Source organism: Heliangelus exortis, chromosome 5 (assembly GCF_036169615.1).
Source record: "Heliangelus exortis chromosome 5, bHelExo1.hap1, whole genome shotgun sequence".
Lineage (NCBI taxonomy): Eukaryota > Metazoa > Chordata > Aves > Apodiformes > Trochilidae > Heliangelus > Heliangelus exortis.
Window position 1 is genome coordinate 31,417,486 of NC_092426.1, and position 17,293 is coordinate 31,434,778.

Sequence of the window (17,293 nt, forward strand, 5' to 3'; positions counted from 1 at the left end):
GAAAGGCTGAAAGACTTGGGGCTGTTAGAGAAGGCTCCAGGGAGAACTTCTAGCAGCCTTCCAGTATCTGAAGTGGCCTACAAGAAAGATGACAAGGGACTTTTTTATAAGAGTATGTAGTGACAGAACAAGGGGTAGTGATTCCAAACTGGAAAAGGGTAGCTTTAGGTTAGACATCGGGAGAAAATTCTTCATTGTGAAGGTGAAGTAGCAGGGGCTGGCACTAGATGATCTTGAAGGTTTCTTCCAGCCCAAACTGTTCTATGATTCTATGAATAAACTTGCTGGTGTCTTTTTAATTAGAAAGTTTGTCCAAGCAGTTAAGTAGAACCTACAAAGTGTTGTTGTGACCTGAAATATTTCAAACTGCTTAGTATTTATTATGTTGTCACCAGTGGCAACTAAAGTATTTGAACATGGAAGGCTGCTTATTTAGTCCTTTATAACATTAGAATTATAAGAAATTGTCTTTATGTAATGTCTGCTTATGTGAAAATGTTTTTTCTCGGGTTTTGCTATGAAATGACCTGTTAAGCATCAGTTGATAGTGCATAGCCCTATGTCTGTTACTCCTCTAATGTAAATAATTGCTGGATGAGACCATATTATGTCTGAAGGTCTAAAAAAATCACAGAAAATTAATTATATAAATGCAAAAAGTGTATTTAAAAAGAGAGAGAATGATAGTATGAATACATGAAAACTCTTTGTTCTTAATCAAGAATTTTAACAATTTCTGTCCTTTCAAACAGCTGTAAGGACCTTCCATAACTCTTACCCTGTCACTGTAAAAAATTGTCTGTGTTTTTTGTAAAAACTACGAAGTCTAATATCTTCAGTTGAATTGAGGATGTCATGGTAACAACTCAATAGTTAGGATGCAACAGTATTACCTAATTTGTCCCTGATTCTGAGTTTGTAGAGCTGCTGGGAAATCTATGAGGGATAAAGGATAATTTTTGCTTAAACTCAGCATGCGTATAGCCTCCTTCACAGGGATGTTGTATGATGAGTCACCTTCCATTCCCAGTTTTCTCTATTTCTTAAAGCAGGCATGATATCTGTTATTTGCCATTTGTTTTCAACAGATTGACCTGGGATGTTAGAAATCCCTGGATTCCCTTTTGAAATACATAAATGACTAAACCAATGCAGCAAATTCTAGAATATGTTGAGAGGATAGTGGATAGATTGAAAATGTTAAAATATTATTATTTAAGGGGACTGTATGCCATTTTATGTCTTCTGACTGTTTTTCTTAATTTTGGAAATACTGATGAAACACATTTAACAGATAATAGTGAATATTAAATCCATTGTCTTCTACGTTGTGAACTGAGAAAATTAATTAGGAGGTGTTACTGCAGAGGCAGGATCAGGTTTCGATTAATTGATCTGCATTCTCTACTTAGAACAACAGAATATACTGTTTTCTACATGGATCATCACAAAATATATATTTTTCTTTAAATAGAACGGATGGTAAGGGCAATTTAAGGATGAAGAAATGCTATTTTCAATAATTTAAAAGTTTAGATTCTTATATGGAATTAATGAGAAGTAGAGGAGTGATGGTATGTTGAAATATGAAGCATTTCGTTGTCAGGTGGTTTTGTATTATGCTGAACTCTAAGAATTTAAAGTGATGTTACAACAGTGAATGCATATTTCTGAAATACCTAATAATGCATCATTGATTTAAATTAAGATGGTAATTTTTAAAAACATTACTTTTTTTTTCTTTTTTTTAATTTTAGGGATATAATGAACAACAAGGTCTTCTATCAGCATCCTAACTTAATGAGAGTCTTAGGCATGCATGAGACTGTTATGGATGTGATGGTAAATGTTCTTGGAGGAGAAAAATCTCAGGTAATTTCAACCGTAAGTTTGCACCTTATGTTTTGCATTTTGAACCTTTCAGAAGCATACTAGGAGGTTTAAGAAGAAGGATCAGAAGAAAAATAGGTGTTCCTCATGTAAGATCAATTTTGTTTGTTCAAATTGAAATATCGGTTATTGTTATGGTCAGAATAGCTTCTATAATACTTGAGGGAGAAGCTCAGCATTCTGCGTCTTGGTTTTTAGAACAGTGAGTTTGTAGGTGTTGCATTTGTCTTTTAATAGGACTTGAAAAGGTATTTTTAAAAAGATCTTTAAAAATTTGGAAGTGCACCTGATACCTTGAAAAGATAATACATATAATATAGCTTTAAATTACATAATCACATTTTTGCAAGATTGTTTTCTCATTAAGTGAAAAGGTTGCATGCACTTCTGAATGAATTGGAGTTGTGTTATAATGAAGGCAATATTTATTAGACTTGTTATAATAAAGTATAAGCAATATTATTTATAGTTGAAAGATATGAAGGAGACAGGATGTCACAGGAAGAAAAAAACCCAATGATAATGTGATTAAAATGCTTGGATATTACACTGGGTATTACAGAAAAGATATAATATATAGAATATTTTCCTGCTTCTACCTAAAGGGAAGTCAGTTTATTTTAAAAAGAATTCTTGTTGGTACTGAATTTTCTTGTTAGTTTTGTGAGTATCACCCGAGGACATATAGCTGTAACTGAGCTTCAAACTTTTTAAAAAGTGCTATGTAATGGTAAATTTGATAAATCAGATAGAAAAACCTTTAAATACACATCAACAATCTGTCCCATAAATTTTGATCCTATTCTTTCATCTCCTTTCAAATGTGAGAAAGACAGAAGATTTTTATGATTAGTTGCAGTTTATGAAATATCCTTTCATGAGTGCTACAGCTCAAGTAATTTTATTTTCAGTGGAGAAATCCTTGCATGTAATGTGCAAGAAGCAAAGTGTTACAGTTTTTGTTGGGTTTTTTATATTAAAAGCATTGGATAGTTAATGAAATTTAACATTTTATCTTATCAGGCCTATGTGTTGAACAACATAAGAGTGCTGTGGAAATGTTTTATATGAAGACTGTGTATTCTTATTGTAATGTGGAAGAAAAAACCCAACGTTCTTGAATATTCTTTATTCTGATCTGATCTAGTATTGGGGGTTCAGCTTGCTATTGTATTGCTGCTAAGACAGTGGTTTTGAATAGCTGCATTTACTAGTCTGCAAATTGCTTCAATGAGGATTGGTTCTCCATTTTTTTTTCCCTTTATATGCCCTCTATAGTCCTCTGCAAAATGATTTTTCAACCTTTTAAACCTAATGACCTGATGAATACAGAAGTTAAAAGGAAATGCAGTCCTTCCTTAAGTTAGAAGCAAAGCAGCTGCCAGCTGCTTATCACCTTGGTAACTTCACTGTACTTTCCATGTTAGGAGTGCAGGAAGAAGTGGAACAGATTGTTCATTAACATATTTCACTGCTTTGTCAACTTTCCTCCTCAGCGGATCGTGTTTCCCAAGATGGTGGCGAGCTGCTGTCGGTTCCTGTGCTACTTCTGTCGAATCAGTCGTCAAAATCAAAAGGCCATGTTTGAACATCTTAGCTACTTACTGGAAAACAGCAGTGTTGGACTGGGTATGTCATGTGGCTGTTACAGCTATAAGCAAGACCAGGAGGAAATCTGGTATCACCAGACTAGTATCTAATTTGTATAGCAAGCTGAAGCATGTGATGAAGCCTCCCCGAAACTTAGAGCATTCTGTGATTTCACCTCTAACTTTTTTTTCCCCTGCATTTTTTCATCCTTATGTGTCTATGAACTTTATTAGAAACAGAAGAGTTTAAATCCAGAGTTTTTAAATACCTTGAAAAATTTATGATTAAGCCCATGCAGTTCAAGATTTTTCCATTCAAAATAGTTCACTTTGGAAATCTAAAAGTAATTCAACCTTTTATGGTACTTGCCTGTCTCTTCAGATTTCATCCCCCCTCTAAAGTTTAGGCCACTGAAGTGAGCTTCATGCTTTCCCTTTGGAAAAAAAGAATGTTTTTAGTGTTACATTAGCACTACCTTTTATACCATAAGAAAAATTGTCTCAGCTGGATAGGTGTCTATGTTTATAATGGGATAGCAAGGCAGGACAGTGTGTTCATGGTGACAATTGCAATGTCTGCATTTGCCCATGTTTAACACAGAAAATGGGATAAATTGAAAGAAAGAAAGAAAACCGTAACATAACACTTGAAATTGTCTCTTTTAGCTGAATATAGGCATATTTAAAAATCTGGAATTGATATAATTGTAAAGAATCAGATGTAAAATGCGTTCGTCTGCTAAGGAAATAGTATGCTATTGGTATACTTTGGTTTGCTATGTTGCTAATAATGATTTCTTCATCTGAATTTAAAACAGGTGGTTGAATATGATTATAGATCTGGATGTCAAATCATAAAAAATATCAGCTTTTTATTTTGACGTTATTCAAAACAGTTAACTATGTTCTTGATTAAAGAACTTCCTTACAATGCACTATTAATATATTTATGTTCTAGATTCTAGTGTGATTGCTGCCCTCTGCTGTGTGACTGTGATTACTGGAAACTGAATTTAATGTACATTACTTTTATTCTACAGCATTTCCTTCAATGAGAGGGTCAACACCACTAGATGTTGCAGCAGCTTCTGTAATGGACAACAATGAGCTTGCACTTGCATTGGAGGAGCCAGACCTCGATAAGGCAAGTGATTGATCACTGTTGCCCATTTACCTATTAATTAGTGTACTTGTGCTAGGAGGGAAAAAGGCAAGCTTGATCACAGTAATTTTTGGATATCATCTCATCAGAAATACTTACTCTAGGTATACTGTGTCTTGGGGTAAGATTGACTGAGCGGGGTTTTCTCTGATTTTGCTTTATGCTTAATGGGAATTACAGCCAAAGAAAGATTTATTTCCTTGTTCTTCATTCTTTCACTTTTGTTATCAGTAGAAAGGATGATAAGGAAGAAAGGCATGAAACAGGAAAAAGGCATATCAAGAATAATTGTTTGAGGTGGAGCAAATTTCAGAATTAAGAGGAGAATATGCAGAAAGGAAGCAGGTCTTTTGACTTAAATAAAGCTTAGAGATTGAAGGGTATGGGATAAGAACTAAGAGAACAGAAGGGCAGGTTTTTGAAGAAGAAAAGTTGAAACAGGATTTTAAGGGTAGTTGCAGCAGAAAGCTGAATCCAGGACTCGGGTCATTAGCAATGATTAGGAGGAATAAAGGGAAATATGAGGAGGGGATGAACTAGAATTGGGTAAAATGATACAAAAAATGGCATGGAATTTTGTTTTGTATCCAGGAAGGAAAAGGGGTGGAAGATGGGTGCAGGGTCAGGAAGAAAATAGGGAAAGGAAGTGGTATGTGCTAGCACAGTGCTAGAGAACAGAAAACAGAAAGCAGAGTTTTATTTAAATAGTGGAGAACAGTTCAGCACCTAAATGGTAGCAGTATGAGAATCCTGTGATGTGAGTAGTATCCCTTGTGGGGGAGTTTGTGATCAACATATGCTGTGGGGGAGGAGTAGCTAGGAAATGGAAGTAAATGAAATTATGATGGGGATAGCTAGGAGAAGACAGAGACAATAATATGACAAGGAAGTGTTTGACAGAGCACAGGAATATATCAATTAGATAAAGGCAGCATTTAGAGCAATTGACAGTTTTGTATCACCTGCAAAATTGCTGAGACTGTCCCTGTCATTAATAAAGGTCTTAAACAGTACTGGCCACAGGATCAGCCCTTGCAATACACCACTAGTGACTGGAGTGCCACCAGTGACTCTCATATTTTCATGGAAAGCACTGCAGGAGAAATCACCTATTAATTAGGTGATTAACTATTAACTATTTGATCCATTAACTATTAACTATTAACTATTTGATCCTTTAACCATTAACTATTACCATTAACTATTTGATCCTCATTTACTGGTTGCTTACATTGTAATACTTGGCACCTTACAAGTGTTGAATGTTCAAACAGTAACAGTTATCAATGGAAACAGACACAGTATTTTATGATGAAAAATCAGTTTGTTTGTGTCTCAAATTGGGCTTCCCAAATTCATCAGCCATTTTAGCTGGAAGAATAGTAATGTATTGACTGTAATGTATTGACTTTGATGAGTCAATAACTTTTACCTGGTGCAGTATTGTTAGGTTATTCACTAAACAAAGCTATATCCTGAATAGGACAAAAATCCTCAAATACTGCATAGCTCATTTCAATGAATGTGGCATATATACCCTACCCACAGGATGATACACTGTTTATCTGTGACTGAAGTTTGTACCATAAAGCCTGTGTTCAAAGCAAATGAATTGTACATAGTCAACTGAACTTATGAACTTTTGCCATTGTAAATTTGATCTGTCTTTACTGCAAATGTATGAGGAAGGTAGAAAATTGCACAAGAAAAGTATCCCACGGCCTGATGACATACTGTAGTAAACTTAACAGTTTAAAATCATGGGATTTGGTGGTAGCATTGTAAAATCTGAAAAGAAATGGAGAAATGATTTATTCTGCCATTTTTCTCACATTCTGTACAAGCTGCATCTCTGGACTCCTTCAAGCCTGTATTCACTCAGATCTTCTGAACTGATACTAGAAAACAGTTGAGTCCTTTTAGGAACTGCATTCTTTTTCCACTTAATGCACTGAGTAACTTCCTTACTACATACTCGAATAAGCAAAATTTTCACATCAGCCTGTTTTTCCTCTACTGCAGTCTTTTGAAAGCAACTTGTATTCTGTATCAGCAGAGGTATAACTCTTCTTCCTGAATTTATAACTGGTTTCTCCCTTACAGCATTAGATAATGACTAAATATGATCTTATGGAATTAATCTAGGGTGTGTAAGCAGAGTAACATACCTCCATTTTCCAAACAGAAAAAACTATGTCCCTTTTGTCACCTGTTTTTGATGTTCATTACCAATTACAAAATATATTTTAGTACTATAAGCATGTTCATATCTTGTCCCTATTTTAAGTAAAAGCAAAAATCACATGCCTTGTGAAGATATTCACAAATGTCCTTTTAAGTGACTGAGAAATCATTCTGTACATTTTTCAGTAGTTCAGCTTACTATAATTAATGAAATTTTTTCATGATTTCTCAGAGATTTAGTTAAAATGTTCTCAATGATAATAAATGCTGTGTTGGTAATTTACATATGACAAAAAAATAATCTTTCTGGTCAGACTCTTTGAAACTGTTCACTGATATTCATCATTCTCCTGGAAAATGTAATTGCATATCTTTTAAAATGGGATGTATAGTAAATAAACTTTTCATTCAATTTTTATTTTGCTATTGTAGCAAATTAGGCTTACATGGTTATAGATACAGTTTTTTAAAAGTTGCTAAATATTTTTAACTGTTGGTTATGTATTGTAAAAAAAAAATATTTGAATTCCACAATATTTATTCTACTTTTCACATTCCAAGTTCGTTAATACTGTTGAGTTGTTGTGTCATCATATGATTATGAAACAAACTTTCAGAAACAAACAGTGCTTGTTTTTTTTCATCATCATGAAAAGCAAGAACTAGAGCCTGAGTGATGCAATAATGAGCTCTGGTGGTAGTTTCTCTGCTGAAACACCTGTTATATAAAAGCCTTGTCATCAAATCAAAATATCTATGTTAATTTTGTTTTGTATTTATATTCAGAAATTTATTTCTTAACACATACATAAATTTATGCTTCTCTATTGTAGGTTGTTACCTACCTGGCAGGTTGTGGCCTGCAGAGTTGTCCAGTATTGCTGGCTAAGGGATATCCAGACATAGGATGGAATCCAATAGAGGGTGAACGTTACCTGTCATTCCTAAGATTTGCAGTTTTTGCTAACAGTAAGTGTAATTTTTGGCATCCAAATTACATCAGAACTTTTCTTTAAAATAACTTTTCTCACCATAAAAATGTGTTAAGAGACGAGAGGTTAATGCATACTGTTCTCATTACAAATACAAGATTATTGATATATTCTGCTTATTATAAATTTTTGAAAGAGAAACAATAAATATGTTTACCTTTCAGTTCAGTAAACATACCTGTAGTAGTTCAGTAGTTGATAAGCCTGTAGCTATTGAGTGAGCTGCTAAATTAACTTGACAAACTGCTCTAAGAAATTTAGAACAAGGAGTGATTTAGATAACAAAGTGTGTGTTTTCCATAGTTGATTTTCTAAATTAATGTTAACCTTACTCTTTACAAGTAGATGATGATAACTTTGGTCTTACCTGGGAAAGCTTATTTAGTATAATGAGTAACTTTGCTAGATGGACTGCTAGTCAATAGAATCAAGTTTCAGTTTTAAGTTTTGCTGCTTTTCTTCTGAAAATCAGTTGTATTTAGGTGTTTGACCCTTCTCATTATGACAGTTTTGGGCACAGCAATTTTGCAAATCAGATTACTATTTTCTCTGTGTCCTCTGCTTGACAGAACAACTACAAATGTAAACTGGTAAAATATTTGGGTTGCTGAGATAATAGGAACAAACACACACTTATAAACACATGAATGAACTTTGATTTGGGGCAATGAATCCTTGGAATAAGCGGAAGTTATTTCTTCAGGCAGAATTCTCATTAACTTGACCTATGAGGTAAATTAGAACAGGCTGCAAGATATTAAAGCTATTTTCAGTAGTTTGGTATCCCAGCAGAAGGGATATGGAAAAGAATTATATATAAAGAGAAGGTCACAATAAGATTCTCATGGTGAATGCAGTATAAAATAAAACCAAAAATTGAAATTGTAGACTAATTAATTTTTGATAAATTTTTATTGACTTCATTAGAGCAACATGACAGATTAATTTAACCTCTGTGCTTAAAATAAGTTTCTTTCCTGCACATTCTAAATTAAAACTACCTTCAAGGGCCTTTTGCTGGTATTTCCATCCTTGTACTCTAAATTGCAGTCCTCATAAAGCCATAATTGATATTTCAAGACCTGATGGAATTGAGATAAATTTTTAACATCTCAATCTAAATTGTACCGAAAATGAGCCACTGAAAACAATATTGGTAGTGCTTTTATTAAAATAAAAATTAACCAAATTTTATAATTTTATTTGTATTTTCTATTTGATTCTGCAATATGAATTCAAACAGCCCTTTAAAATTTTTAAGGGGGCTTTGTATTTGTCTCCTCGAAAGATTGATGCAATATGCTAGGATTGGTTTTTATTTAATGCATGATTTTAAAAAATCTTCACTTAGAAGGCTTTAATGAAGTGAAATAGTTAACTTTGAGATTTAGAATCCTGCTTTTTCCCTCCAGTATGAAAGTAATATGAATGAAAAGGAGAAAAAAAGAAAAAAAAAAAAAAGAAAAAAGAAAAGGGGGGAAAGAATCTGAGAAGTCAATAGTTCGGTTATAGAGCCATTTAGATTCTAACAGCCTCAAGTCTAACAGTAAACCCTACATTGCCAAGCCCACCACTAAACCATGTCCTAAATGCCACATCTGTGCATCTTTTAAATATCTCTAGGGATGACTCAACCACTCCCCTGGGCCTGACCATGCTTTCTGTGGAGACCTTTTTCATAATGTCCAGCCTAAACCTCCCTTGATGCAACCTGAGTCCATCCCCTCTTATCCTCTGCCAAGATACCTGGGTTGCCTGGGTACCAAGATCATACAGGTGTTTTATTTGGGAAAATACAAGACTGATGTATTTAAAGTGTTTAGCTGCTCCTTCCTGAGCCAGTCAGTCCCACTTACCTCACCATTGCCTTCCATTGACTCTGCCTTCCTGGGAGCACCACTGCTGCTCTCAGCTACACCACAGTTTCTGATCCTACTTGGTGATTCCTAAAGCTACAACATTCAGTTTAATATAAGCTTGCTACTTGTGTTTCTGTACTGGTTTAGTATTGTCACCTGCATGTAAAATAACGACACTGAAGTTCCAGGCTACTGACAGTTCAGTGGCTGTGAACTGTTTCTTTTCTTGTAATTTGTTTTCTTCCTTCATGTTCCATTAATTTCATATCTTCCTACATACTAATAATATTCCTATAAGGCAGCCTCCATGAATTTCTAAACAGTTCCATTTAACCATAAACTAAGCTTTTGACCTAATTATTATTCCTGTCGTGTTTCCATGTGACACTAACTGCAGTCCATAAAGCAATTAGTTACATACAAAGAATTCATTTATATGAAGGTTCAGTTTCCCAATGACTTTTATTCAGCAAAAATCTAGATCACAACCTCCTTTCCCTGTACTGAATTTCTACAGCAGATAAACCCACTCTTTTACCTTTTCAAATATACATATATTTTCCCACACGCATCTGTTATAAATGGAGTTGTTTCAGGCAAGCCATGAACTCAATCTGTCCAGCCTTGAGAAGAGAAGGCTCAGGGGAGATCTTATTACAATGCTCCAGTACTCAAAGGGCAGCTACACAGAAGATGGAGACTCCCCATTTACAAGGAGTCACGTGGAGAAGGCAATGGGCAGTGGGCACAAGTTGCTTCTGGAGGGATTCCGTTTGAATACAAACCAAAGATTTTTCACTATGAGTATAGTCAGACATTGGAATGGTCTCTCAGGGGAAATGGTGGAGTCCCTCACCTTGGGAAGTTTTAAATCTCAGCTGGACAGGGTGCTGAGACATCTCATATAAATAATATTAGAAGGGTTGGACCTGATGATACTTCAGGTCCCTTCCAACCTGTCATTCTATGATTCTGTGATTCTTTAAAACTGACTTTAATGTGCTTTTTGCATATAGAAAAGATGAAGTATTCAATTTCAGGCTTTAAACAGCAAGCAGAAGATTCAGCAAATATTTAAACATGCTGTAGAAAGGAACAAGAGTTTTTACACCAATATGTTTAACCTAAAATACATTTTGTTATCCTTTTGTCATATTGAGAAGATTAAATTTTTTAAATGAGTTTTCCAGTGATGAAGTACTAAGGACGTAATGAAAAGAAACATTACTTGTTTCAGTTGGCCCATTAAAAATCAAGCAGCTCTTGCACCACATACTAGATCTGGCTGGGACAGAGTTAACTTTCTTCATAGCAATTCCTATAGTGCTGTGTTGCTCATTTCACTGCACAGCAGTGTTTGTGCAGCCTTGAAGGCTTTCTCATGTTTTTTCTGTTGTGGTCTTTCCCTGTCCACAGTGAGTAGGTTCAGAGAGGGTAAGAGATTGAGAGGGCACACAGCTGAATGCTGACCCAGGCTGACCAAAGGGTTTGCTGTACCATTACCTTGTGCTCAGCAGTAAAAGCTCAGGCAAAGGAGGAAGATGACAGCAATGTTGATGATTATGGCATTTGTCTTCCCAAACAGCCATTACACGTGCTGAGGCCTTGCTTTCTAGGAACTATCTAAATATCTATCTGGGAAGCAGCATGGAATCTTTTTGCTTTGCTTGCATGTATAACTTGTTTCTCTTGACAGTCATTTCAATCCATGAGTCATCACATCATCCTTCCATTTTCTCCCTCAGGAGAAGGAAAAGGATGAGAAGATGGGGGAGTTCAGTGGAATCAAAATTTCCTTCCCACGCTCCCCAATAGCAGACTTCTTGCCTCTTGGGACTATTAGCCCTCATACCAGAGAAGTCTCTGACATAAAAAGAAAATTAACCTAGTTAAGTGAACCTTTCTAGACTGAGTGTAGTAAACTTCTGCAAGGCAAGTCTACACTGTCACTTTTAAACCTTGAAATGTTTTTTTTTTTCCCCAAAAATAAGTATAAGGATTTATTTTATATTTTTTAAAATTTAGAGGAAAATGCAGTTGTCTTCTGACTCAATGATACCTTTCAAGAGAAAATATATATAATGTTTTTTTGGTCCTCAGGTGAAAGTGTAGAGGAAAATGCAAGTGTTGTTGTCAAGCTCCTTATTCGACGACCAGAGTGCTTTGGGCCAGACCTTAGGGGAGAAGGAGGGAATGGTTTGCTGGCAGCTATGCAGGAAGCTATCAGGATCTCAGAGAATCCTGCTCGTGACCTTCCCTCCCAGGCATATAAAAGAGAAGGGTGAGTAAATGTGAACAGTTGTTTGGAAAAAATGATGAATTAATAGTTGATTTAACTGTGCTTACAATATGTGGATAAAAAGCCAGCCCTGTTTTGTAAGGCATTATAGAAAAATAGAGCCTTAGAGATTCATACTCACAAGGGGTTGTCATGTGGAATTCATAAAGCATGAACTCGATGAATGTGGAATAGGAGTTACAGAAGAGCAGGAGCCTGAAGGACAAAGCAAATGAAAACCATGTTACAGAATTAAGGTAAAGTGAATGAGGAAAATGGAAGGCTTGTGTGAAGTCATTTATTCCTGTTCAGATGCATACTTTAGGGATAAAAGGCCTGTAAGCTGGAGCCAGAGGAAATTACTATATCTGATTAACAGTCTCTGGATCATGGATCTAGTTCTGGAGAGGAGATATAAACTTCTATTACCAAAATCTCACTGGTATTGTTTACCTTTTAGTGGCGATGATGAGGAAGAAGAGGAGGAGGAAATTGTGCACATGGGCAATGCAATAATGTCCTTTTACTCAGCTCTCATAGATTTACTTGGACGCTGTGCACCAGAAATGCATGTAAGTTCATTTCATCACTTGCTCAGAGAATGTGGAAGATTTGTTAACAGTGTTCTAACTAAACTGGTCTATTTCCAAAGGCTTCTTCCCTTCAGAAGGTGGACCTCATTGCATTTCTCTCTGTATCTAGACAGATATGTTCCCAGCAAACTTTTTATAAATAATTATGTCTTTTTCATTCCTTATGCTGCTTTATTAGTCTAAAATTTTGAGAATTTTTATATGACTGTGGTATCGAAGCAAAGAACTACTAGAGTTGCACATTTATACTAGCAATGAAATTTTTGAAAATGACCCTATAAAGTTTTATAGAAATCCATAAAAATTCATTTCATAAGGATGTGAACCAGAACTGCTTTCTTGTGCACTGATGAAATATCATATCTACACCACATGAATACGTGAAAAATTATGTAAAATAACTGTTTTGACTGTAATGCCTGTAATGGCAGCGTGCAAAAATTGGTTTTAGTTGGGATGACTTTTGCTTCTCAGTATTTAAAATTCTTTAGTAACATAAATCCAGCTGAAAATGCAATATGTACCTCAACAAGATGCAAGAAATTTGGCTTGTAGCTCCATATTTACTGTTACCAAAGCTACTAAGTTTGTTAACTCAAAGCTGTATGTGGCTGGCTGTTGCCAGATACAGCAGTTGTATGTTAAGGAAATGACTAGAAGAGATTTTCAGAGACAGATTGTGAAGATTTCTACTAGAAGTTGAAAGGAAATGATCACCCCACTGCTTTTAATGCCTTTTGAAATTTTTAATGCATAGAAATAATGGAAAAATGCATAGATACATTAAACAGGTTTGCATCTGTTCATAGTATAAACAGAGAAGCTCAAAACTTGGCACTGTAGGTTCTGTAAGTAATGTGAGACTTTCAGAAATTTTTGTTTCATCACTTTAGTTAATTGGTTTAGGAATTTTATCTATATGCGAGGGTTTTTATGATATTGGGAATCTATAATATTGTGAAATTATTGAAATTATATCAAAATCAGGACAGATTCAAAATTAGGATCAGCTGAAAACTGGCAGCTACATTAGAGTGCTGGGATAAATTGAAATTCGGTGTGTTTTTTTCAAGCTTTTAAAAAATTATTATATTTCTCAGTAGTGTATTTCTTAATTGATAAACTTTTTTTAACAGCTTATTCAAAGTGGAAAAGGGGAAGCTATTAGGATCAGGTCAATCCTGCGATCTCTAGTGCCAACTGAAGATTTGGTTGGGATTATAAGTATACCTCTGAAGCTGTCAACTGTTAACAAAGGTAATTTGAATAATTTTAATTAGCCCAGTTCATAATTGTATAAACTTTTGACACATAAGCCTTCAGATGTAAAACCCAGCAGTTTTTTAGAGCTGAGTACAAGCAAAGAACTTTTCTTAAGATTTTAATTATCCCCCTGGCAGGGAGGGGCAGCCACAGCTTCCCTGGGCAATGTGTCTTCCCCCTCCAACTGTCCTTTCTGTTTTACAAGAATTGTCTAATCCCCTTTACAGTCAGCAATGCTTTATCTGATACATAGTTAACTTCAGTGTTATTGTTGTCCCCCCCTTGGATTCTACTTTCTTTCTAGTCTAGGTTATGTGAGAGAAAAATGAAAATTCTTAGCTTTGTTTGAATTCAGTTACTATTATTTTTCCTATTTGCAGTGATGTTTATCTTCTATTGTACCATATAAACATTCTTCATAACAGGAATGAAATAACTAGAATACCATTCAATCTTAAGCTTACTTTTAACAGTAAAAGATTAACATATTGTTAAAAATAGTGTTTTGAAACAATAATTTAGTATTCTTTGTCAGCATATAAGAAACCTGAGGAATATGTTTCATTGAACCAGTGATTTAACAAATTAAATGTGATTATAGTGCCTCATTTTTTTGGTGTTTCTTGTTTTACCAGTTATATACTGTTAAAAATTACATTATATATTTGTGCAGATGGCACAGTAAATGAGCCAGACATGTCTGCAAGTTTCTGTCCTGATCATAAAGCACCCATGGTACTCTTCTTGGACCGTGTCTATGGTATTAAGGACCAAAGCTTCCTCCTCCACCTACTGGAGGTTGGATTTTTACCAGATTTAAGAGCCTGTGCTTCTTTGGATACAGTAAGTATTTCATTATGGAGCTTAAGTGCAGTGGATGCATATAGTGGCTCTGTAAGTGTAAGAAAAACAATTTTAAGTTAAAATAGCTTGGTTAGGATAATTTTGGGCTTTTTTGTTTGGTTGCTTGGTTGTGTTGTTTGTTGGTTGGGTGGTTTTGGTTTTTATTTTTTTGGTTTTTGTTTTATTTTTAAAGTAGTATAGGCTTGCTATAAACACAAACAGTAATAATTCAGTTGCTATTAATTTACAATGCTTAAGTCTGGTCATCTACACTCAGTACCACCTGATGAAGCAGCCACTGTTCATGTGTCATGTACACTTTTACAGCATACAGGTATACTGTAAGTTAAAAACTTGTAATACTGGTTTACATTAATTATACACTAAGTCTATTGGACATATTGTAATAGGCCTAATGATTACTTCTCTTTCACATGTGCTTCCAGAAATTACACTGGAAATTTATATTTGTGTAGATATGAAGAAATTAAGTGACATGAAAAGTGCTCCTTAATGCATTTTTCCTATTTGTTTAAAGAAGAATGCTGCATATTTTCACTCCTGTTGGTTCAGAAGGCAACTGAGCGAGGGATAGGAGATAGGTAGATGGCTTGAATTTTCTGAAGTTCAAAACAAAATAGCTTTTTTCTGCTTGTTTATACTAGGAATATCTAGTTAGCATCCAGCCACTAAGGGGACTTAGAATATTTCATTGTTATGTTTTATAGACTTTATGAAGCTTTATTCCACATGATACTAACAATCATTTACTACTTTTACATTTACTACATACAGGTTTCTTTAAGTACCACAGAGGCAGCTCTTGCACTTAATAGATATATTTGCTCAGCTGTATTTCCATTACTCAAAAGATGTGCTCCCCTCTTTGCTGGAACAGAGCACCATGCCTCTCTTGTTGACTCCATGCTCCACACAATGTATAGGTTGTCCAAGGGACGTTCCCTGACAAAAGCACAAAGAGACACTATTGAAGAATGCCTGCTTGCCATTTGCCAGTATGTATGATACCTATGAACAAACTGTTTTCTTTCTATAGTATCTTTTACAGTATTTTAAGAATTTATTTCTCTGTGTATAACGTAGAACTCAGATTATTTCATTTTTGCATGAAATAAATGACCAGAGAGTATAATAGGATTTTTTTTTCCCTCAGAGAAAATAGATTTGATTTTTCTGTTATGTATTAGACAAGCTGTCATGTTGATATGAGCTTTACGATGATTCAAGGTAATTTCTGGTTATTTGTGAAAAGCAAAAACCCCAATCATTACCAAAAATGTCCTGACAAGTCTCTGACAGTGTGTGCTGGGGATTTAAGGGATCAATGTGTTTGTATTTCTGATTGTGGTTTGAAGAACATTAGCTGTACTTTTAAATAAAAAAGAAGAAGAAATACTTTCCAAGTATTGTAACTGATACTAAAACTAAACTGAGCATGAAAGTTATATCAAGAATTGAAATGTACATTTACCAAATAAATCAAAATTCTTGACTTTTGTCACAGACTGTAGAGCAGCTTTTCTGTGCAGTGGTCTGTGAAATTATTTGCAGTGTGAATTTTCAGTTTGTGCACAGTACTGACAGTCCCCTGCCAAAAAGACAATATGGTGGAAATGGAAAAGATTTGGAAAAGCCTAACAAGAGGGATAACTGTAAGAAATAATTTTGTTCCTTTGGAACAGCGTAGTAGACCAGGAATCTTCAGCTTGAAAAAGTGATGACTTGGGGGGGAGATAGTAAAGGAGCATTTTCTTATTGATTTTTAGTCTGTTTATAATTTAAATTAAATAGCTAGAAAAGAAATTCTGGGTAATATATTCCCTCTTCCAGCTGTAATTTTTTTCTTATAAAATAATCATAATGTGTATCCCGGATCAGTTAAGATGAGGAGAGTTTTGTTGCTTTTTAGTCTCATATTGCAAACTGTTCTGTGAGGGTAACTTTTTTTGTTTGTTTGTTTTGTTTTGTTTAATTGTCCCCTTTGTGTATTCTGAAAAAAAAACCCAGTACCCTTCCCTCTGCTGTCACTTGCCACATTCATAAATGTTGTCTATTCACTTGAGTCCAGGAGCAGCACATCTTTCCATGCTATATCCTGCTATAAGTAAATGAGACAAAGTAACATTCCTTAAGCACCTACCACTGGTTTTCAAAATACTTTAAATAAGTGATTTGAGTTCCAATATGCAAACTGATTTCAATTTTTATTTCATCTTCTCTTGACTGCTTGAATTGTTCTAAGAACTCCTATTTTTTAAATTACAGCCACTTACGTCCATCCATGCTACAACAGCTGCTGAGAAGGCTGGTTTTTGATGTGCCCCTACTCAATGAGTACTGTAAAATGCCTCTTAAGGTAAATGCTTTAGTTTCTGTATATGCATTTGGCATAAAACTTACTTCACAATAATCCATCATCACATTTTTAAAAACAGAACAGGGCTGTGTGAAGCATTGCAGAATAACTTACGAAATGAAAATAATGTTGTTTTATTAAGCCTTTCAAACTGAACAAATTACTAAAGGTTTTGTGAAATCTTGCCTAAGGCAAACAGTATAGTGAGCTGATTATGTAGTTTTGTTCAGTGAACTGTAGATTGGTTTACTGCTTCCTCAAAA

General features: G+C 34.8%; 1 protein-coding gene across 1 annotated transcript in view; it reads left to right on the forward strand.

Moving 5' to 3' along the window:
- The window catches only part of RYR3 (ryanodine receptor 3), a 209,492-nt gene that overhangs the window by 117,451 nt on the left and 74,748 nt on the right, over positions 1-17,293 (forward strand). The window contains exons 40-49 of the mRNA XM_071744346.1: positions 1,758-1,872; positions 3,387-3,519; positions 4,520-4,623; positions 7,659-7,794; positions 11,777-11,957; positions 12,415-12,526; positions 13,684-13,804; positions 14,484-14,653; positions 15,449-15,669; positions 16,940-17,030. Coding sequence (XP_071600447.1) covers positions 1,758-1,872; positions 3,387-3,519; positions 4,520-4,623; positions 7,659-7,794; positions 11,777-11,957; positions 12,415-12,526; positions 13,684-13,804; positions 14,484-14,653; positions 15,449-15,669; positions 16,940-17,030 — 1,384 coding nt within the window. The remainder of the gene's footprint in view (positions 1-1,757; positions 1,873-3,386; positions 3,520-4,519; positions 4,624-7,658; positions 7,795-11,776; positions 11,958-12,414; positions 12,527-13,683; positions 13,805-14,483; positions 14,654-15,448; positions 15,670-16,939; positions 17,031-17,293) is intronic.